The 25,443-nt window shown below is 32.8% G+C and overlaps 1 protein-coding gene across 1 annotated transcript in view; it reads left to right on the forward strand.

Moving 5' to 3' along the window:
* Positions 1-11,498, forward strand: part of Ndfip (Nedd4 family interacting protein) — a 63,137-nt gene extending 51,639 nt beyond the window's left edge. Inside the window, exon 5 of the mRNA XM_072543200.1 lies at positions 237-11,498. Within this exon, the coding sequence (XP_072399301.1) occupies positions 237-340 (104 nt within the window). The 3' untranslated portion in view covers positions 341-11,498. The remainder of the gene's footprint in view (positions 1-236) is intronic.
* Positions 11,499-25,443: the final 13,945 nt, after the last annotated feature.

Here is a 25,443-nt window from a genome sequence, read left to right on the forward strand (position 1 = left end):
AGCGGTTAACCCAGAAACTTGAAAGTTATTTCCAGCGATTTCTCTTGGCCACTTTTACTAAGGAATTTTTTCTCCTAAAGTTATAACATGAATAGTTTCTGATATATAGCCGAGAGATCGGCTTATTGGACCACCCGGTACATTTAAATAAGTGTTTCCACACTGTACAAATATTTATATTTATAGCAAAAAATTATGTACTAACATGTCTAATGTATTCATTTTTTATTTTTTAGGTCTCATCATTTGCATTCGCGCCATACTTCAATATCTGAGTATAAAAAGAGGATGGCACATGTTGTCGGCCAGTCACCAAGAGAGACTTTTATTTTTTTATTGAGCTTTAAAGAGCATGTAGATGTTTTCAAGTATATCTTTTTGTATACTTGTCACAAGTCTTTTATTGTGATTAGAATTGATTATATCAAGTTTTTCATTCCTTTTATCTACGGTGTTTTTACGTTATAAATTAATCGGCGTTGAATAGAATAGGTTGAACTGCTCAGTGTGCTCTTTCGTTAACACAGTAAATGTAGTAGGTCGTGAAATTGTTTACTATAGTTTATTTAATTTGCGTAGAAAAATGTAGTTTTAATAATTACTACATCCGGTTAAGAGAACAACATGAAAAATTGTGTAATAGTTCTAAAAATTAGTGTTTTTTAAGTGATTAATTCTAGTCCCGCTTTAATTTAATGTGCTTTGGCAATTGTTTCTCCGATAATGGCATATTCCGTTCCTGAAATACGATTTTGGAATGTTCTCATCAATTTATCGCCATTTTCATTTGAAATAAAAGTTTTTATGGAATGCAACCTTTAAGAATCTCTAGAAACCCAAAAAACTAGCTTTCCAATTGCTGTCTTCACTTTTTTTCATTCAAAGCTAGTGGTTTGTATAGACTTTTTTCTAAAATATCTGAAACATCTTTAATCATTGATCATCTAGGACCGTATTGTTGCAGTTAGTCGTCCTGACCGTAGATAAGGCTCACTCTATGTACGACCACATTGGCTTTTTGGATTCAGATCACCTTTTTTTTATTGTTATTTAAGAAGATACGGGCTCCGTATACACGTTTTCCAATTTTAGATGAATGTCTAATGGTGGGAAACTACCCACAAGAAATATTTTATGATAGTTGTTTGGACGTTTATTATTTTTTTTTTTCAAATTACACATGTTCTTGTTTACATTGGTAAAATAAACTGTTAGTCTGGTTACATTTAGAAATAAAAGTATGTGAATCTAAAAAATGGTAATTCAACTTGCAACAGTGTCATCTATTGATTAGTCCAAGAACTTTTCCTCTTACTCTCGTATTTCTCCCTACATCTCTCTATATCCCGACTCGAACTCGTAAAGCTCTCTATATTTCAGTTTAAAAATTTAAATTTAGATTTTTTTTAATTAAAAAAACTTTCTGAAGTTCTGAGATCAAGTTGACTTCAGATGAACTTGTCAAAAGCTTAACACAGTTTTTCTACTGATCGTCAAAGTATTTACTCGAATATTTTACTCGAATCGATTTGAAGACATGGACATTTTATTTATTTCCAATAATCCATAATTATAAAACTGTTCTTAGACAACTGTCTTAGCCTATTTAAAAATCATAAAATCAATGATTTATCAATTAAATGGCAAATGTAGTACGAAATTGTTTGCAAGTAATCCAAAATAGAGTAAATTTAGTGCCACTGAGGGAAGCCTATGACCAGTAGTGAACATGAATTATTGATTGGTTGGGAATATTCGAAATGTAATGTCTACCGTCATTTATATAAAACGATGAACACGTGAGGTTTTCTGTCATTAATAAGTAACAAAATGGTTTAGAACTCTCTAAAAATTTTGTATCTTTGGATGACTGGTATATTTATTTATTTTATTATTTCTGGATCAAAGAGCATGACGTCAATAAATTTGTAACGTAAAAATACTGTAGAACTGTTAAATAGTTCAATATTACAAGAAATTAGATAAATATGGATGCAAAAACGGTGTCAAAATTTAGTTAAACATTTTTTAAGAAACTTATTTGGATGTTATAGAGGGATATTTGCTATAGTAAATTATACTTGATTTACCGTGACTTGATATAGAAGGTAAGGTTTTTCTTAAAAATTGACATTTTTATCTTTACCATTCTGTTTGTCCTCTTTTTAGAAGTCTAGATAATGACTTTTTAACAAAATTATTTCTATAGATCCTTTAATTTTCTCTCATTTTATTTAGAAACTCAACAGATATTTTGAGCACAGTTATTATTTGTACTGAGTGATCAGTAACTATGTGAGCATACGTTGTTCTCTAATTATAAGTCATGGGATACGGCAGCTTCGATTTTTACTACTTTGTCATCCATAGTCAAAGGTTTAGCACAGCAGAGCAAGTAATGGTAAAAACGATGTCTGACTTAAATTGAAAAATAAATATTTAGCCAAAGTAGTAGATAATAAGTAACTTAAACGCACAATATAATTTGACAAAACCATAAAGGTAATCTAACATGATTTAGTAGGAAATATGTCCCCTTTTGGCTGCAATTACTGCTTTTACCCATTTTGACATATATTTTACGAGCTTCTGACAGTTCCCAGATATCTGCTATATCTTGTTGGAGCTTTTGGCTTGTTTTTCTTGGGTCCAATTTGCTCTTTCGAAGTAAAAATCTTTCATCTGCTGGTGTTGTTTTTCTCTTTCTTCCGCATTTTCCTCACATTTTCACGTCCATTGATCCCGTTTATCGTTTACGCTTCAAAATCTTTCTTACTACTCACTCCACAGGTTCTTGCGATTTTTCTTTGACATAGAAGTGTGTTCACTTAACGTCATAATTTTTTCACGCTTCCTAAGCGTAATATCCACGATGGAATTAAACAAAACAAACGCATTAACAACAAAATAGTACAAAACAACACAAACTTAGTGGGAAATGTCCTAAAACACCCTCAAATAAAAGGCAGAGAAAAGTAAGGTTATGTTTTCAATGCTTGGTCAGTTGGAAATGCCACTGCCGTGTACAGTGTTGCCAACTGTGAATATTGAAAAATGTCACAATGATCCGATTAATTTGCACAATGAAATTCGACATAAAACGTGACATAATATGTAACATTTGACATAAAACGTGACATCTATGGAACATTTCACGTATGTCAAATGTCACGTTTTATATAAAATGTCACATGTTGTGTGCGTGTGGAAGCCGTGGAGGTCAAAGGTCAAAGTGCGTTCAAGTGGCTTATTATCTACTCAAAGGAGTATGTGAGAGTGGAATAACTCAGATGAAAGTATAAAAACAAATTATGTCGAGTATTTTTTTTTTATTTTTCAACGTAATTTCCCATAAGCCCAATATATTTTTCTAAACGTTTCTCCAATTTTGTTCTAGTTTTAAACTATTCAACACGTGTTGGAATGGAATGTGAACAGACATATGTTTAGGTGATGACTTTCTCGTTTAACTTCAATGGTTGTCTGCTGAGACATTTTTTCAAATTTGGAAATAAAAAAGTATTCTTTTGTAGCTACATCTTTCGTGGACCCTTGTCTGCTCAATAATTTTCTTAGATGCTCAAAAGAGCACGTTTACTGCACGTGGTAATACCTGTATTGTTTCGGTATCGAAGTCTTCTTCGATATCATCTGTATTGTCTTGGCATTACCTTTTTACATTTATGTATTGTATTGTTAGGTTGCTTATATATTTGTTTGAATTGAAAGTTAAACTTTTTTCTTCAGTCACCATCATTTATCTGAACCAGTATCGCAAAGCTTACCATTTTTGAAAGCTCTCTATCATTTCATAATCTTTTTTTTTTTTTTTTTTTTCATTGTCAAAGTTTATGCTATCTATGCTAGGACTGGAGGTATTCGATGTAAATTAAATAAATTCCAGTTACTAAATATGAAGATGATTTTTTCCTTTTTCAAATGAGGACATTTTTTCTCAATTTTTTCCTCAACTGTAGCAACTTTGTTACTTCTCTTTCATCGCCGTTTTAAAATATTAAAATATTTGCTTTAAACTGCTTACACTATCAGGTATGTCAAAGTAATAGGCCAATAAGCGATTTTATAAATATTTTAGTTATACTCTAGATTAGGCAAATATTGTTGCTTCATTTTGTCGTAAAGATGTTTACGGTTCACTATTTTTATGCCAGAGGCACCAGATGTAGCTAAAATAAAGAAAATAACACCTTATTATAATCCCCAAAAACTTACATCGGTCAAACTGGTAGAATTTTTAACAAATGTATAGCAGAACATAAAAGGTCTTTCAATAATAGAAAAACAGGTTCAACGTACGCACTTCACCTTTTAGACCATAATCATTGTTTCAATGACGAATTTGAAACTCTTCAAATCCAAAATACAGGTCTTAAGCTATCTTTATTAGAATTTGTGAACATTCTGAATGACCAACTTGAGACAAACAAATTTTGTGGAAGTTTTGAAAACAAAGTTGTCAGTGTTTTATTGTTATATAAAATTAATTTCCATTAAGTAACGGTCGAATATATCACTTATTATAATTAAAAGATTTAAGTACTTTTCTTATACTACTTTATAGTTTTCTTAATAGTTTTCTAAATAATGAACACCCCTATATTTCGGGTATCTGCAGTAAATATATGTACTATACTATACAATCAACAGTGTTCTCTGGGAGACGGAGAGAAAATAACTAAATGTCTTAAAAACATAAAAATTAAATACAAATGTCACTAAAAATCGGTTTGCTTTTGATTTTCTAAAAATAGTATAAAATAACAGTAAACATTCTTTAAATATTTCAAGAAATATTTATTCTTAGCTGAATTATTCGATTCCAAAAGACCAGACTTAGAGACCAAAACGCTATTAACAGCTACTCGCGCGCGCATTCGAACGTGCACATGTGCGCGGTGAATAGTAAGTTTTTGTTAAGAGAATCCATCATCTGTCTCTAGGATATTTCTTGAAGTTTCACTTTTGGCCGGTTAATTATTTAAAATCTACGTGTGCGCGTCGTAACACCAACTCATTGGTAATGACATGCTGTGTTTACATCACACAAAACTTTGTGATAAAATTACACATGGCAACTCTGGAAATAATACCAACAGTTCCTATCATTTGTAGTCCATAAATTAAAAGTCAATTACCTGTTTTGGGTCTTCATAGCCTCCTTGATAATAATAGGATGTACTGGACAAAGATGGTCACTGCTTGGTAAAACTAAATTGAGTAATATTTTATACATTTTTAAAGCATCATTGTTGAATCCATATAAGTCTGTTACTGTAATAATGAACCATTTAACAGTTCTACACATGTGTATATTTAAATTTACTCATATACTATTTTCCATGTACATTAATGTTTATGCAATTATCTGTAGTTGTTAAGCACTTTTGGTATACAATGATGTAATATATTCTGCTCTAAAGTGTATATTACTACATATTTCTGTCCATGCCCAAAGCAAATTTGTTGCTATTTACTAGTTTATCGTGTTTTTATAGTTAGAGAGTATCCTAGATGTATGTTACAAAGGTAAAAAGTAAATTTCTCGGGATAATAGTGAACACATGAGTTTTTTATTTAAAAAATAAATTTATTTCTTAATTGTATATTATCTCTTTAGTTTAATAGATCCCGTTCCTTCAAATACCTGGTTATCTACCTCGAAGGTATTTAAACTGTTAACAATTCATACTTCAAATTCTAATTTCCTCCATTTCAAATCACTAAATTGAACTATGCCCGAACCATTCCAGCAATTGCTTTCTTCGGTATCGAGTTGTTAGCGTCTACTTACTGCTTGAACTATTCTTCTGAAAATAATATAAAAATGTGAACCTGGTTTTCGCCATCTTAACAAATCAACAGACAGACTGAGGCTTTACTTACAGTTCATAATATTTTAAACGGAGATGTAGACTCCTTATACACTTACTTCAAATTTGAATTAATGTAGGTTAACTATAAATCATTCAAAACGAATAATTTGTTGACGGAACGGTATTGAAGTTTATTGATTGTCAAAAACACATAAAACATAAAATTGTTTTAAATAATTACATAAAACAAGCTATCTGTCTGATCAAATTCCATGTGAAACTAATATTTTCAACATATGTGCCAACATAAAACAGTGATTTTACTCGTAGCAGTGACTAAGAAATTTTGCCCTTATCTTAGAAATAACCAATAGTTCATGTTACAATATTTATTAGCAACGAATGCAACTACTTCTATGGGCTAATAAGTTAACTCTGGGACGGTAATGTTACTGTTAGCTTCAGTGAGAAATTTTGTCAACACTGGGACTCTTCAAACCGGCAAAACTATCGGACGTTCAGCATTCATTCAGTGGCGTAGTTACTGCAAAGTTTTAGTTAGTGCTATCTATATTTAGACAGATTTACTCCAATAGTACTACTAAAATAGGGCTATGCTAGCCTTTTAATTGGACTATTATATCATTTTAAAACTTGACTGTTTAATTACATACTGAAAAGTTAGTGGATTGATAGAATTTTCAATCTGGAAGTGACAATGAAAACGAATAAAGAGCAGTTTAGATTTTAACCGTTATAGAAATATGCCGTATATTTTGTTCGACTTTTATTTTTATTTTTCAACGTAGTTTCCACTACAATTAACAGTTTTTCCATCTCTGTTCCAGCATTTCTATTGCTTCTCTGAGGAAAGGTTATCCGACCTCTGCAAACCTCTGACTTTATTGTTTGAAGAAAATCTTTTAACACGCAAGTATTCTTTCACTTTTGTAAACAGTCGGAAATCCCTTGGAACTAAATCTGGAGAAAATGGCGGTTACTTAACTAATTAGAAGCTTGCTTTAGCGATGCCGCTGTTGCAGTGGTAAATCTCTGACAGAGTACATGATTTTTATGCAACTTCCCACTTCCTTTTTCTTCTATAGCTGTTAAAGATTGCGAACATCAGCAACTCAGCCTACCAACCGTTAGGATCAAGCGAACTTAAATTTTAAACAGCGACTTCAGCACCGACGGCCTTGAGATGTAGTTGTTTTGCATATTTCGAGCTTTAAGTGTATATAAACTTCAACTCAGAATCGTATGCATTTCATCACGTAATTTTGGAGTTACATTGGCAAAATAAGCACTTGTAACCATGGCTCCCTTTTACAGGAAATCTAATAAAATTACTCTTGTGGCTTTTGAATATTTCGAATTCAAAATTGTAATTGTGTCAGAGCAATATCGTAATGTTGTAATTATGTCTGAGCAACGATCGACCTCTATCCACTTGTCCACTCCTTACTCTGTATTTTGGTCTCTATATCCTAGTGATGTATCCAAGACTCATTTATTGTCACTAGTCTTCCAAGAAAGTTTTCTTTTACTTGTGTATACCGCATTAAAGGACAACTGCAAATAAATCTCTTTTCGAGTCATTTTTTAATATTCGTGATACTTATCTTGCAGATAATTTTTCATTGCAAATTCAACGGTAAGTATATTATATACCAGATGGTGTGGCAAAGCAATATCTTCAACTATTTCTTTTATAGTCATCCGTACATGTTCATCTGTACACGACTGTACCACATTTAAACTCACCTACCACTTTTTCAGCTGTTTTAATGCTGAGCTATGACTCCCTCAAATCAGGCAACTACTTCAACAGGTTCAGGCTGGTAATTTTCTAGCGTGAGTGTATACACAGGTTAGTAGGTTAGAATGCAACGTGAACATAAATATTTATGTGCGCAAATGTATCGATCTTCCTATATTCAGGATACACGTATCAGGAGATGCTTCAACATTAATAATATTGGTACAAAATTAAAGACACTTCAAATAAAAATTGCAAACTTCCACTTACTAATGTGAATCATCGTAACTAAGAAAATGTCCCTAACTGTTTTGTCTGTTTTCTCATATTTATTTTTTGGAACTAGTTTAATTGATATATGTATATATATATATATATATATATATATATATATATATATATATATATATATATATATATATATATATAAGTAGTTAGGTATTATTGACTGACACGTTATGTAAAATAAAGTTTTATTTTGGGGTTGCAGTCATTAATAGGGCAGGAAAGTGAAACTCTTTGTTCTTTATCTAGCTTTCGCAAGTCTGCCTATCTAACATCACATAAAAGTGACCTTAGAAATAATAAAAATACGTGTGCATTAATAGATCATGCAATTAATAAAAATCATTCATTTAATTTCAATGAAACTAATATATTAAGACGTGAAAACCAATTAAATAAAAGAGAATTCTTAGAAATGGTATGCATAAATAAATATCAATGCGTTAATAAAAAAACTGATATTGATAAACTAAGCAATATCTATAATTACATTCTGTCTTACGAAAATTAATACTATAATTTTCTAATATTAGATTTTCTGACTATAAATACTATAATTTAAAAAAATTTAAATATTCATATTTGGCGCCACTTTGTACGTAACCATAATAACAATCAAGAGCTAGTTATCAACAACAAAAAATATAATAAACAGAAACGAGTGTCTTTCTGACATAAATCAAACATCAACATAATCAATGTCATAATGAATTTGTACAAAATTAAATAAAATTAAAATATTGTACTTACATAACTAAATAATTTTAATAAGTTAAGTTTTAATGTTTTGTAAATTTGAAAATTAAATGGATTAACCTCATGTTGTAAGTTTTTATACTAGTTTTATACAATGCTATTTAATTTTAATTTCATTGTATTTACTGATACCATATTTTAGCATATCCTGAAGAAACAAATAAATTTTGCGAAAGCTAGATAAAGAACAAAGAGTTTCACTTTCCTGCCCTATTAATGACTGCAACCCCAAAATAAAACTTTATTTTTTATATATATATATATATATATATATATATATATATATATATATATATATATATATATATATATATATATGTATATATATATATATATTGATTGAGCGTTACGGAGTTACTTGACCCACTCTTTAATCGCACTCATCGATCGACTGAATTGAATTACGTGCACATTCAAGTTCGAATCTTCAGATCTATTTAGATTTTATACTGTTGCGTAGAAATCAAGTATCTCCTTCTCCTCCTCTGTACCATCTCTATTGAGTACGGCAAAGTCTTGTCTCTTGTGGGCTTGGTGTATGAGAGCATTTCCTTCAGTTGTGGTCCAGTCTCTTATATTACTGAGCCACGATTTCTTCTTTCTTCCTATAACACGTTTTTCTTAAATGTTTCTCTCAATAATTAGTTGTAGTTGTTCGAATTCCTTGTGGCGCATATGCCCAAGATATGAGGTTTTTCTAGCTGACGATCTTCAACAGTTGTGGACGATTATTCATCCCTCAACTTCTACGGTAGTTATTTTCGTAGTACAACATGTTCGCAACATTCTTCTGTACAGCCGCATGTCAAATGTGTTTAGCTTGTTGATGTCGGTTATTTGAGTGTCCATGTTTCGCAGCCATACAGAAGCAGAAACTATATATTTCATTGCTGTCAGTTTTATTGGTATGGTCGTTCATGAATCCTGCTGTGGCCATTTCAATAATTCTTATCTGGATTTCCTTTAAATGGTCTAATTGGCAATTTAGTTCTCTACCTAGGCATATATATTTTTGAACGGTTTTCAGATAGATTCCATTGACACTAACATTACTAACTTTTTTGTTTTTTTGTTATTAATTTCCAACCCATTCTGGTGCTCTCTTCTCTAAGTATATTAATTAGTCTCTTGAGCTGTTCTTTATTTTCTGCTATGATCTCCTCATCATCTGTATACCTTATCTTAATAAAGTATCTGGTTGACTCGAATTATAAATCTAGTAAACAATTCACTTCGGAGTCTGTCAGTAAGTTAGTGTAAACCTCTATTGAATTAGAAGATACTAATGACAAAATATTGTATTAGAAAACAATTTTACAGATTATGCGTAAAACTTAGCTTACTATAGGACTTTTCATCAGCCGCCATGTTTTTCGTACAGACAGATTTATAAAGAAATATTTATTACATTATTGCTTATAAAGAAGGCTTTAGAAAATTTATAAAATAATATATGTATTGTCTTTAAATGATTCGAGAGCGTGTATCACTCTTACCTATTCCATAACAACCACGCTGCGTTGTTCCTTTTCGTATAGGTATCAGAATAATCGATTTAAAAAAATGCTAACTTAACTATGCTAATGAATACTAACTTAACCTGTTAGTTTACAAAATGTCTGTTCGAAAAAAATGACTGACACTATTTTTTGATGAAAAGTCCTATTGCAATAGCATGGATGAGTTTCAGTTTGATTTATCAACGACAGTTTGCCTTTACTTTTGAACACTCTAAACATTCGACTGCAGATCTTTTACATCTAGCTAAATTTTCTTTTATACTGAAGCTAACTAAACAGTTCTTGTTAGCTTTCCATGCTAAGTAAACATTATGTTTAAATTTAGGTGGTTTATATGAAAATTTTAACGAGATATATCCTGGATACTCAGCGAAAATTATCTAAAGCTCAAAACTATGGACGAATCATGTAGTAACCGATAATAAAGTAATTTTAATGCTTGGTCACATATTTGCTATATGCAATTATAATTTTCAAATAGTGTTTTGGCACCAAAGATAAATGTTTCTTGAAACTCAAGAAACTGACGTAACATTTGACATCAACATCCTATTTCGAATGATTCACTAATTTTGTAAAGAAAAAAACGTGCATGAAGTTACTCTTTGGTTGTAAATAGCAACTTACGGTTCTTTATTTCAAATAGTTATACGTAAATGATATACTAACAATAATTTGTTGTCCATGTTTTTCTTATTAAGAGAAACAGCAAATCGGATCGTAGTATCTTCTGTAGAGAATATTACAAATACATTTTTCCTCCTCTACCAACTATTGACTACTGAACAGATTGCTATTTTGTCTGCGATATCATGCACTATTCTCAAATTCCGTCGCAAGTAAGAATGGAATCCAAATTGCTCATCGTGTGCAATTTTCATTTAGCATTTTGGACACACCTTGTGAAAACCAGTGAATGAAAGCTTAACCGTTACGACTAAAACTGTAGCAGTTTCCGAGTGGAAGGGATGTAAAGAGGAGGACCAAAGTTAGGTACATGTCATTGTTAGCAGTCCTTTAGTAATACAAACGAAAGTGGTCGATATATTATCAAAATTAATTGAGCCAAATGTTATGTTATGAATTTCACAATTTATAAAAAATTTCATAATTTAATATCTAGAAAGACGTATTTTTGTAATGAAAAAGTCTAAAGAGCAGATTTACTGAAATTTTTTATAAAAATTGCCAACGATCACTTTTTTAAAACTGTTTTTCTGGATATAGAATATAGTTTATTAGGAACTATGTTGTATGGCCAAAGGTAGGCTAAAACATATAAATATATTGTTCCACTGGATCTGAATAAATGTAATAATTAATAAACAAAATATTAAATTATTGATGTATTTTTTTGTTTGTTTTAAATTTCCAATTTTAGCTTCTATGTTCAGTTTATTTGTAGGTCATGTGTAATTCTTGGAGGATGGCAGTGACACAATAGTAGCATTTAAAAAAAAAAAAAGAAACCGGAACTGAACGAGCTAAGTTCTGTGTGTGAAGTACTGCAATTTTCTTAATATTTCCGGGTATAATCAATCAATCAATAATGTCTTTTTATTTCCCATTAAAAAAAAATACAATTTTCTCTTTTAGTGACATTTGTTCTCCTTGGCACATGCCATCAGGAGGGTTGGCAAACTAATATTATTCCCTAATTAATATACAAAAAATTACACTAAGGCTCATTACATCTAACAAGTTCATTAAAATTAATAAAAAATAAATTAAGTAAATATTCATATAAATGTAAGTAATAAACTAAATGTGTATATCCTACTAAGTAGCACTTCGCCCTAGACTAAACAGTAATAACAAAGTATAACAGTATAACAAGTAAGGTATATATTGCATTTAAAATGATTGAATGTGTCCCTTAGAGGGGGTGAAAGCTGTTGATATAATAATAATAATAACAAGATAGTCAAGTTAGACAAGACAGATAAAAAGATAATAGCTATTCGCAAACAAATTATTAATACTAATTTTAAGTATTTTTTTTTTAAGTTTTTAGTAATTAAATAGGCTCACTAACTCATACCTATACGCCCATGCTTCCCTACAATAACCTGCTAACTCAGCCTTTCCCTGTCTCATCATTGTAACTACTTCCACTCTACTAAGTTCATGTCTACCCAACCACTTTAACCTAATATGTCTCAACACCGAACATTTTCCCAAAAAATGTATCACATCTTCCCTTTCCTTCGTGTTACACATTGAGCAAAACCTTCTTTCATCATTTCTGCCAGGTCGATCATTCAAATATAGAACTCCACATCTTAATTTGAAGAGCCATCGAATGTCCCCAAAATTTTCCATTTCCAGTAGATAATGCATGTTTACTCCTTCTTCTCGCAGTTCTTTGTAGAGTCCGCAAAAATTTGATTCGAGTGCCCTATTCTCAGCCTGACGCTGTATCTCCTTCTTTTTTTCTATCATATTCTCAATCATACTAGGCCAGCTTTCTGTCCATTCCCATTCACACGTTACCTCAATTCCAAATTTTTCCCCCATGCTCATCCAATCTTTCCACCAGCCACACCTTGCTCTTATCATTTCTTTCAAAAGAAATTTTGGCAACCTATCACTCGAATATCCTAGTATTTTTTTAACATATTTTTGATGTAAATTCATTGTATATAGGCTGACTCTAGCAATACCTGTCTCCAAATCTAACATAAAGTTAGGACAATACCTTGGACAAGAGAACATTTTTTTTATATAAAATCTTCTGATTATTTCCACCTCATCGTACTCAAAAATACCCCATACCTGAGACCCATAAGTCAAAATTGATCTTATCACCGACTCATACACTGTTACTTTAGCCAAAAAGGATATATCAGCCTTAGACGCTAACCTACTCCAACCTACTCTATTATACCCTATTTTCGGGTATAAAGAAAACTGTTATATTTAAAATTTGAACCATATAGTTGATAGAATACATATAGAATCGTGAAATTATGTTATAACCGCCTCAAAGTGAGTTGTACATTAGTTATTTTACTTTATATTATCTTGAAGACATAACCAACAAAGACACTATTTCCGTCAATTTCAATAAATATTCTTCCCTTGATACGAGCGATTAAACTATCAGATCCCGAATTTCCTGGTTCGTATAGGCAACCATAAATATTAGCGACTAAGCCATTATCGCGTCTGACTATAGGGGCGAGATGAAATAAAAAAATATAAGTTCTTCAACTGCAAATAACAGTAATACGACTGAAAATAACAGCCTTCCAGTTTCATATTTGTTGCTGCCAGATCTATACCTAAAACTAAGTACCCAAAGTAAGAGTGTTCCATATCACTGATAACACTCTTAAATCATTTGATTACGTCAAATCAATTGGAAATATTATTTGACCGAAAAACATCAACTTCGCTTTTATCTCGAACAACCGATTGTGAATTTACCTAAACAATATCGAATTTGTGGACCTATTACTCACAAATAATCCTGTTGTTCGCATAGGAGACGTAAACCACATTATAAGAAGACTAGATACACCAAACACAGCATAAAAAAGGCGGCATTAGAAGCTTTGGGGAAATTTGAGAAAAGAAATACCCAACACAAAGTAAAAATAAACAAAGAAACCAAAAAATGTATTGAGGAGAAGAAAATTCTATATATGAAAAGTATGAGCACCCAATCCCCAGAAGACACACAGAAGTACAAAGAGAAAAACAGAGAAGTAAAACGAAGAAGGACAAAAGAAAAGAATGAAGAATGGGAAGAAACATGTGCACAAATTGAACAACACATAGGAGGAACAAGGAATTCGGAATCCTGGAAAATACTGAAATCTTTAAGGAAGAATAACAACGAAAAGGTCCAAATACAATACATATCAGAAAAAGAGTGGGAAGACTACTATAAAGAACTACTCACAGAAAATCGCCCAGATTTCATAGAGATAGACACAGAACAGGAACAACAACAAAATCAGAATGAAGAACAGATTGAGATAACATTAATCGAAGTAAAGAATGCCATAAAGACTTTAAAAAACAAAAAATCAGGGGGCCAGGAGGAATCGTTAATGAATTAATTAAGTACGGAACGGACAAACTACACAGAATTATACACGAAATGTTCAGTAACGCTATAAACCTGAACGAAATACCAGAAGAATGGTCCAAAGCATATATAACCTCGATACATAAAAAGGGAGATAATAAGAAATGCGGGAACTACAGAGGCATCAGTGTGATAGCATGTATGGGCAGGTTATATGGAAAAATACTGAAAGAAAAACTGGAAAAATCTGTCTCAAATAAAATCGGAGAAGATCAGGCGGGGTTCACGGCAGGAAGATCTTGCATAGACCACATTTATACACTCCAACAATTAATTGAAAAAAAAAGTGGCAAAAAATAGACCAGTACACATGGCATTCATAGATGTAAAAAAGGCATATGACACGGTTCCCAGAAAACAACTATGGAACACGATGAAGGAAATCGGAATAACTCAGAGGTTAATAGAAGCCGTAAAAAACCTTTACAAAAACAACAAGGTAAGAGTTAAAACCGGCAATAAATACTCCAACGAATTTAAGACCACAAAAGGCTTATTGCAGGGATGCTCTACATCTCCGACACTGTTCAAGATATTCCTCCAACAAATATTAAAACCATGGAAAAGGAAATGTGAAGGGATGGGAATACCAATCCGGGACAACTTCTTGTACACATTAAGCTTTGCAGATGACCAAGTGGTAACGGCTCAAGATGAAGAAAATCTGTGCTATATGCTCCGAAAATTAGAAAAGGAATACACAAAAAATGGACTGGAAATAAATCTAGAAAAGACCGAATATTTAACAACAGAGCAAGAACCAGTGAGAAACTTGGCAATAATAGGGAAATTAACGGCACTGACAATTTCAAATATTTAGGATTCATACTCTCAAAAATGGAACCTCCGAGCAAGAGATAACCAGCAGATTAGCACAGACAAGAACATGTATTAAACACATGAACGGGGTACTGTGGGATAGACAGATTACCAGAAATACAAAGAAGAGAATTTATAACACCTTGGTACGTAGTATAATGACCTATGGAGCAGAGATTTGATCGCATCAGAATGAGGAGATAAAACGAAGAATGGCAGTAGAACAAGACATACTCAGCTACATCGAAGAAAAACGTTTAATTTGGTATGGACATGTGAGAAGAACAGATCATACAAGGTGGATAGCAAGGATTTCGGATTGGAGGATAGGAAGGAGTAAAAGAGGTAGACCCCGAAAATCATGGAGGGATGAAGTGGACGAGGCCATGGAAAGACGAGACCTTAGAGATGGAGAATGGCAGAACAGAAAGGACTGTAGACGTTGGCTGAAAGAAAGAATGCGGCGACAGCTGTAAAAATCCTTGTATAGATAGATAGATAGTTACACCAGCTAAACGTCTAGTTTTATTAAATATATGTCCATCTATTCCATATGAGCTTATCGGGTCAGCACTAAAAGATTATGGCCTACAGATTGCTTCACCCATCTTGTTCCTGAGGGCAGGAATTCCAGGGGACGAATATAACCAAATTTTTTTCCTTCCGTAGACAGGTCTACATAGTTCCACCGAATGATAACTACGAGATCCAATCTTCATTGGTCATTCTATTTGAAGGTAATGCACATCGCATATTTTTGTCTACCGATAAGATGCTATGTTTTCATGCAAACAATCTGGACATGTAGCTAACAATTGCCCAAATACAAATGTCCCTTCAGTTTCAACGGAAAATCCATCAACAACCGAAGAAATACAATCCTCACCTGTCCCTGGAATGAAGTCTTTTCGAATCCAGTAGATTCCAACGTAATAAACGTGTCAGAAACACAAGAAGAAATTTCGCCTGCAATGCCTCCTCCTTATCAAGAGACAAACAGAAAACCAATGAAGCAAGCTAGGAAGAAGTTAAAAAAAGCTTTATCTGATAGTTCCAAAATCACGGATGCCTCAAAAGAAACAATAAAAGACCGTGTTAGTACGTCATCACACTCTTTCTTTACTTCTGTAGACAGTTCTATAAGTTTTCTTGAAAATAGTTACGTTAGTAGTAATCTATTATCTGAAGCACAACAGTTTACACATCAAATCATTACTCTCTGTCCTTTTCTAGTAGATAGGTCACTAAAATACAGATCTACAAGAATATCAAAAAAATTAAACACGATTTTCAGTCTGACACAGCAGACACAGTGAGTATAAATTCTCTGTTATCACTGGAACCTCAGGATGAACAATATCTCTCAGATACCTCCCTACATTCCCAAAAATCCTCATTTTAGTAAACTTCAATCTAATTCAATGAAATTGTGATGGGTTTTACCCTAGACATGAACACCTTCAAAAGTTAATTTGTCATTTTGGATATCATTTCTTGAGAGCTGACTATCTTCGAACTAGCGGTGGAAGCTATGGAAGATATTCTTATCCAATGATCTTTACTCCACACATGTTCCCATTTGCACAAACCTAAAAGCTATCTTCTTCTTCATAAACCATGTCCTTTCAGAACGTTGGTTACCATCATAGCTATCTTAATTTTATTCATTGCCACCCTAAATAGCATGCTTGTATCAACACCATACCAATCTCGCAAGTTCTTCAACCATGAGGTTCTTCTTCGTCCTGGACTACGTTTGTCTGTTATTTTTCCTTGCATGATATTTTGTAGCAACCTATATTTGGGACCTCTCATTACATGTCCGAAATACTCCAGATTTCTCTGCTTGATGCTTTTTATGATCTCAGTAATCTTGCTGAGACGTTCTAGTATTGTGGAGTTTCGAATCTTCTCCACACAGGAAACTTTTAAAATTCTTCTATAGCACCACATTTCGAAAGCCTCAAGGCGATTTAGATCGATTTTATTCACAGTCCAGGACACCATAAAGTAAGACCGAGAACACGTAGCAGCGAAGTAGGCGGATCCTCCTACTAGTGTTTGCAGATCTTCTTGACTAGAAGCTAGGAGTACTGTATCGTTCGCATATCGCAAATTATTGATGACTTCACCGTTCACAATTTGTTTTTTGTTCACATTTGTTCTTTGCTGGGTGAATTATCTTCTATGTCTTCTAAGTGTTCGATTCTTGCTTCCACTTCCATACATTCTCTTTGGTTTGACTTATTATGACCAATTAGTAATTCATCAAAATACTCTTTCCATCTTTCGACTATTTCTGCTTATATTATTTCCTGCTTTGTTTTTAACGAATATGGGTTTTTGTTGGAAACCCCTTTTTTCATTTCTAGCCCCTTGATATAGGTTTTTTATTTCTTTATCTCTGTAATTCTCTTCTATTTCTTCTAGCTTATTTTCTATGTGTGTTGTCTTCTTTTCTCTCAGCACCCTCTTTACTTTTTGTCTTTGCTCCATATATCTATTCTTTGTCTGTTGTTTATTTCGTGATCATTTCCATCCTTAATGATTTTCTTAGTTCTATTTCTTTTTGGCACTCTATGTCGAACCAGTCTTTCCTCTTTTTATTCTCTTGTTTATTACATCCTTTTGCTGCTTTGTTCATTACTTGCTTTATGTTTTCCCATTTGTTCTCAGTTGGCTCTTCCATTTGTATCTTTTTTAGTTCTCTTTCCATTGTTTCCTCGTACATTTCTTGCTCTTTCTTTGTTGCTAATCGAATTAGGTTATTTATACATTTCTTTTCTTTTATTTTTGTTTTCTGGTATTAGTTGCTTAATTTTGATGACCACCATGTAATGATCTGAGTCAGCGTCTGGTCCTCTGTATGTTCTTATCTTCTTTATACATTGCTGTTCTTCTCTTTCGATGAGCACGTGGTCTATTTGGTTTTTAGTCTTTCTATCTGGCGATATCCATGTTTCCTTGTGTATTTCTTTTCTTTCGAAATATGTACTCATTTATATATAGCATTCTATATACCTAATCTCATTATGATATTTTTAGTTTTCTTCAAATTTCGGGAATACATTTAATTTTTGCAAGTAGAAATAAGTATTGAGTATTGAGTGATAATATAATAAAATTATTTATATTCAATAAATAACTAACAAAAAATATAAACCATAATAATATGTAGTGAATGTAACAATTAATGTGATATTAAGGCAATAAGTCTAAAGTAAATGTTCAAAATGTCTACCTTTATCGCTGTATATCCATAATTTTTTCAAGGGCATTATCTTATATTTAATAAACAATGGTTTGCAAGATTCCAAGTAGTTAACTTTTGCAATTATTCTTATTGCTTTTTTTGCAATTTAAATATTGTTAGGGCATTGCAAGAGTTTCCCCACAGAATAACACCATCGCTTAAAAATGACTGGAAAAGAGAAAAGTACGTTATTTTCAAGGTATCAACACTTGTAACAAGTTTTAACTGTCTGAGTAAAAATAAGGTACTAGAAAGTTTTCCTTTGAGATGGTCAAACCAAGTTAATGTGTTGTCAACTGTTATGCCCAACAATTTGACATTATTTTTTTCAACACTCACATCGAAGGTAGACGAAAAAATTAAATTTTGAGTTTTGTTATCATTTACTTTAAGTTTATTTGCTAAGAACCATGATTGAGCATTGGAATTTACATACTCAGTTCTAAAAGAACGATTTTTATCAGAAAAAACAAAAGTAGTGTCATCTGCAAATAAAACTGTTTTAAATGGAGCCATGAAATTGGGCAAGTCATTAACATACATAATAAATAATAGAGGGCCCACAACTGATCCCTGCGGAACTCCATGCTTTATCTGCTTAAATTCAGAACGAAAATTTCCGTACTTGACTGCTTGATATCTATCCTTTAGATACGATGAAATTAGTTCCAAAGGAGTACCTCTTATACCGTAAAAATGCAGTTTTTTTAGCAAAATATCATGAGAAACACAGTCGAAGGCCTTTGAAAGATCACACAGCGTTATTGCAGAGTGATTATGCTCCTCAAGGCCATCAACTATGGCACTCATCACATCTAAAAGTGCATGTGTTGTGGAACGATCCTTTCTAAACCCATATTGTGAACTAGTAAAAAAGTTATTTGTTTCTAAGTACGATATAAGACGCTTCTTCAGAATTTTTTCGATTATTTCACTGAATTTATAAATGATGGAAATTGGTCTATAATTGTCTACAAGGTCACGATCGCCTTTTTTAAAAATAGGAATAATCTTGGAGTATTTAAATGAAGTTGGGAATATCCCGATTGAAAAAATACTATTAATGAGATGTGTTAAAGGTTTAGTAATTATTTCACTAGTGCTTTTGATAAAAGATGCGATTAGCTCATTTGTATCAAAACAATTTGAATTTTTTAATGTTTTTATAACTGTGAATACTTCTTATTGATTGGTTGGAGACAGAAAAACTGAATTCGATGGAGCTGGAAATTTTTTATAGTTCAAAATTTTGTCGTCTGGTGTATTTGGAAGATATTTTATACTATTCTCAATAATTTCAACAAAAAAGTTATTGAAAGGGTCACAAGATATGTTGGTTGTTGAATTATGTAAAGCATTTGTTTTATTTCGCTCATAGTTAATTACCTTCCAACACGTCTTGGATCTACTCTTTGAAGTTAATATCAATTGATCATATGCCAGCTTTTTCGTTCTTTTCAACTGAGCATTGTAATGATTTTTATATCTTTTATATTCGCTGTAATGTACTGGGTTTAAATATGGATTGCTTGATGCATAGTAATGAAAATTATGCCGATTCACCGTTCTATTTTTGTGAGCCCATGTAACCTCATCTCCAAAAAGCACATAATCTAAAAAAAAATCGGTCTCTTTGCACTTACTGCTGAGACCATTGACAAAAAGCTAATCTGCGTTGATAATCATCGACTGTCAATTCTTGATGGAACTGTATGCGGTAAGGATGCAGTTCATGTTGACGAAAGATTTCTGCCGCCAAAGTTTGACTAATGTCATGTTGATGTGAAATTTCGCGAGTAATGATGTGGGAATTATACAGCTGTGAAAGATTTATAGAAGAATTATAGAAGAAGAAGATTTATAGAAGAATTATACAGCTCCATTTCCGTCGCTGAAAGCGACGGAAATGGATTTTTGGAGAAGAGCCGCAGGAAGATCTAGAAGAGAAAGGATTACCAACGAACGCATTAGAGAAATAATGGGAATCAAACGAACAATCACAGATGACCTAACAACAAAACAACTTATCAGGTTCGGACACATACAAAGAATGGACGAACAACGAATGCCAAAAGAAATACTAAAGTGGCAACCAGAAGGAAAGAGAAAACGAGGTAGAACGAGAAAAAGTTGGAGCGAAGGAATAAATAGAGAGGGCCATAGAAGAAGATCTATGGAACAACCGGTCTAAGTGGCGATTGGAAGTCGGAAAACTGCGAAGAACATTATAAACCGACAAGAAGTAGTAGTGATGTGGGAATCTTTAGTAGTAGCTATCAGTACATCATCTTTTTTTCTTCACTTAAAACAGTTTTAATTTTCATACACAACTGACCCAAAACTAACAAAACGATCCATTAATTTTTCAAAAAATCAATTTTTCTTATTCTTGGCTTCCTCCATTCAGGATATCACTCGTGATATATTCTGGATGCAAGTAAGCAATTTTTCGGACTTTCTCCTAATACCCAGATCATGTCTGTTAACTCTTCTACAGAAAAATTCATTTTTAACAATAAAGATAAGTCACACAGACCGATTAAAAAGGTAATATGAAAACTGTCATTTTTTCAAAGCCTTATTTTATCTTTGTAACTGACGCAAATGGCCTTTTACTTATCAATTTCTGCGCGTCACAATCGGCAGTTGGAATGTTTTATTAAAAATTCTTTGCTTAGAAGACTGTTGATATAACAATCTAAAAATTGTTACATCAATTGTATATTGTTTTGCTTTCTGTTTTGTGTGAGTTTTTTATTGAATAAAAATAATCTATAATATAATAAAAAAAAAAGTTATACAAAACATAATATCTTATATCTTAGAAATCTTGTATTTCATAAGGAAATTGATATTTCCATAATATCACATTTATTGACCATTATATACGACCAGCAGTGACATATGGAAGTGAAACATGGACATTGAGAAAGAAAGAAATCAATAAGCTATTAGTATGGGAACGCAAAATCCTGCGAATTATATATGGCCCTTGCAGGGACAGCGTGACAAATGAATGGAGCAGCAGATACAACAATGAAATAGAGACTCTCTTCGGGAAAGGAAACATCGTAAGATACATAAAAGCCAATAGATTAAGATGGGCAGGCCACGTGGTACGGAGTGATGACGACAGACTGATTAGCAATGTGTTTTGGGAAATACCAGATGGTAGAAGATCGACAGGAAGGCCTAGAAAAAGGTGGAAAGACGCAGTCAGGGAAGACCCGGAGAAGATCGAAGTAAGACCATGGGAAATAATAGCACAGGATCGGAATCAATGGAAGGCAATAGTAAACGCGGCAAAAACTCACGAAGAGTTGTAAAAGCCAATGATGATGATGACATTTATTGATACATTCTTCTTCTTACAGTGCCGTCTCCCTACGGAGGTTGGCAATCATAATGGCTATTTTTATTTTTGAACTTGCTGCTCTAAACAAATCAATCGATCTGCATTGATACCAATCACATAGATTCTTCAACTGAGTTCTGTCTTCGGCCAACAGATCTTCTTCCTTGAATCTTTCCCTGTATTATGAGTCTCAAAATTTCACATTTTGGTCCCCTCATCTGGTGGCCTAGGTATTCCAGTTTTGTGGTTTGTATAGTGGTGATCAGATCTGTTTCTTTACCAACCCTTCCCAGTACTTCTTTATTTGTAATTCTATCAGTCCATGATATTTTTAATACTCTCCGGTATAACAAGAGTTCGAAAGCCTCGATTCTTTTTAAATTGCATTTTTTTAATGTCCAAGTCTCAGCTCCATATAATAATATTGAAAATATATAACAGCGAATGGTACGTAGTCTGATCTCCAAATTTAGATTTTTGCACGTTAGGATTGATACATTAATTGCATATTATTATGGTTTATATTTTTTGTTAGTTACTTATTGAATAAAAATAATATTTATCACTTTATACTCAATACTTATTTCTACTTGCAAGATTTGAATGTATTTCCGAAATTTGAAGAAAACTAAAAATATCTCGGAATGCAATGAGTTTATGTATAGGGAATTATCTTCTTCTTTATGTGCCATCTTCTACCGAAGGTTGGCGACCATCAAACGATAGGTTTCTCTGTTTTGTGCCGCATGTATTATGTTCGCAGCTTCTGGTATTTGAAACCATTCTCTCAAGTTTCTCAGCCAGGATTTCTTCTTTCTACCCAAATCTCTTCTACTTTCAATCTTGCCTTCCACGATAAGCTGTAGCAGAGTGTACCTATCATTACGGAACACACGGACCAGGTATGACGCTTTCCTCCTTTTAACAGTTGTTAACAATTCCACCTCTTTACCCATTCGTCTTAATATCTCTGTGTTGGTCACTCTGTCTGTCCAAGGTATTCTCAGTATGCGTCGATACAGCCACATTTCTAGAGCCGTTAACTTCTTTATAGTTGCTGCAGTTAACGTCCACCCTTCAACTCCGTAAAGTAGCGTAGAGAGTACGTAGCATTTCGTGGCGCGCAATCGGAAGTTAACGCTTAGGTGGCGGTTGCTTAAGAGCTTTCTCATTTTGATGAATTTGGATCTTGCTATTTCAATTCGGATCTTAATCTCTACGTCTGGGTCCCACTTATCATTTACTGTATATCCCAGATATTTAAATCGGTGTACTCTTTCAATACGTTCGGCTTCAATATTCAGGTCGATATGTTGAATGTTCTTTTTACTGATCACCATAAATTTAGTTTTCTTTCTATTGATCTTCAGTCCAAATTGGTTGCCAGTTGTATTTACTCTATTTAGTATCATCTGTAAATCTTCGATATTATAGGCCAGTATAACAGTATCATCTGCATATCGAAAATTACTTATTGGTACGCCATTAATCTTGATGCCCTCGTTGTACTCTTCCAGTGCCTCTAGAAATATTTGTTCCGTGTACAGGTTGAACAGCAGTGGCGAAAAAATACAGCCCTGTCTAACCCTCTCGAAATGGTTACGTTTTTACTCACCATATGTTCATTCTTCATGTGGGCTGTTTGATTCTAATATAGATTTTTTATAATCTGGATGTCCTTAGTGTCAAGTCCTGTAAGATGTAATAGTTCTACGAGTTTGTCATGTTTGATAGTATCGAATGCTTTCTCATAGTCGATAAAACAGGAGTAAACATCTTTCTGTTGATCCAGACATTTTTGAATCAAGACTTGCATTGCAAAGAGCGGCTCTCGAGTTCCAAAACCGCATCTAAAACCAAACTGTGTTTTACTTATGCTGTGTTCTAATTTTGCTCTTATTCTGGAATGGATAATAAGCAAGAATACTTTAAGGGTGTGACTCATTAAACTTATAAGGCGATATTCACTACACGTCTTAGAATTCGATTTCTTGGGAAGAGGCACAAATGTAGATTTCAACCAGTCCGATGGAATTTGACCACGGAACCAGGGATAGGGAATTATATTATACATAAATTAAAGAGTATTATAAATACAATATTTCTAAAAAATAAGATATGGGGTGATCCATTTAAAAAAAATTGAGAAAATTGTAATTTTGTTTTGTAGTTCACCCTGTATACAAATTTTTGTCAATGATTTCAATTAAACTTAATTTAATAACTACAATATATAGTTTACCTTATTATGTATATAAAATAAATAATTGTTTATGTATTACTTCTTTATATACATGGTGTTGATTTCATAGGGATTTAAAAAAATGGTCATAACTTGTTAAATACTTTGTATAGTAATGCAAAACCCAATGCTGTAAGAACAAAAATTATGAGAAGAATACAAATTTGAAAAAATATATAGAGTGTCCCATTTAAACAATTGTATGTTTGCTATACAACGTAGTTACTAATCACTCTGTAGAATTTCACATAATTTCCAAGTATGGAGAATATCATTGCCTACATTTTTTCTAAATAAGTTTTTTGGATATTCTATACCATAATGGAATTATCGACCGATGTCGCAGTAAAAACTCACCCTGTATATTAGAATGTATGTAAAACAAAAAAAACGTATTAGTTTTTTTTTTCAAATATGAACTAAAAAAATGTTTTTCTATTATCACGGTGGCTCGTCCGAGTATTCTAACAAACTAGTTTCCAATATCAATATAACTCTACTTTTTGTAAACCATAAGGTTGCTTTCGTCTCTCCTGATGTATCCCTAATCTTTTGAAGTCTATAGCAAGTCACATGATAACGTCACTTCAAAATGTCATATGCCTTAAGTAGAAATAGGTCTATCTATCTATATAAGGATTTTTACAGCTGTCGCCGCCTTCCTTCTTTCAGCCAACGTCTCCAATCCTTTCTGTTCTGCCATTCTCCATCTCTAAGGGATCGTCTTTCCATGGCCTCGTCCACTTCATCCCTCCATGATCTTCGGGGTCTACCTCTTTTCCTCCTTCCTATTGGGCTCCAATCCGAAATCTTTGCTATCCACCTTGTATAATCTGTTCTTCTCACATGTCCATACCAAATTAAACGTTTTTCTTCGATGTAGCTGAGTATGTCTTATTCTAGTGCCATTCTTCGTTTCATCTCCTCATTTCTGATGCGATCCATTTTTGTCACTCTGCAGCTTCTTCTCATGAACTCCATTTCAGTTGCAGTGATTTTGGACCTGTTTCGTTTATTTATTACCCAATTCTCTGCTCCATAGGTCATTATACTGCGTACCAAGGTGTTATAAGTTCTCTTCTTTGTATTTCTGGTAATCTGTCTATCCCACAGTACCCCGTTCATTTGTTTCATACTTGTTCTTGTCTGTGCTAATCTGCTGGTTATCTCTTGCTCGGTGGTTCCATTTTTTGAGAGTATGAATCCTAAATATTTGAATTTGTCAGTGCCGTTAATTTCCCTATTATCGTCCATTTCCAAGTTTCTCACTGGTTCTTGCTCTGTTGTTAAATATTCGGTAATCTGCAAAGCTTAATGTGTACAAGAAGTTGTCCCGGATTAGTATTCCCATCCCTTCACATTTCCTTTTCCATGGTTTTAATATTTGTTCGAGGAATATCTTGAACAGTGTCAGAGATGTAGAGCATCGCTGCAATAAGCCTTATTGCAAGGTAGAAACAGGTATCATAAGTTATTTTGATGGTACACCAACATACTATAACTATTTTTTTAATAATACAC

The sequence above is a fragment of the Diabrotica undecimpunctata genome, chromosome 9, assembly GCF_040954645.1.
Source record: "Diabrotica undecimpunctata isolate CICGRU chromosome 9, icDiaUnde3, whole genome shotgun sequence".
NCBI lineage: Eukaryota > Metazoa > Arthropoda > Insecta > Coleoptera > Chrysomelidae > Diabrotica > Diabrotica undecimpunctata.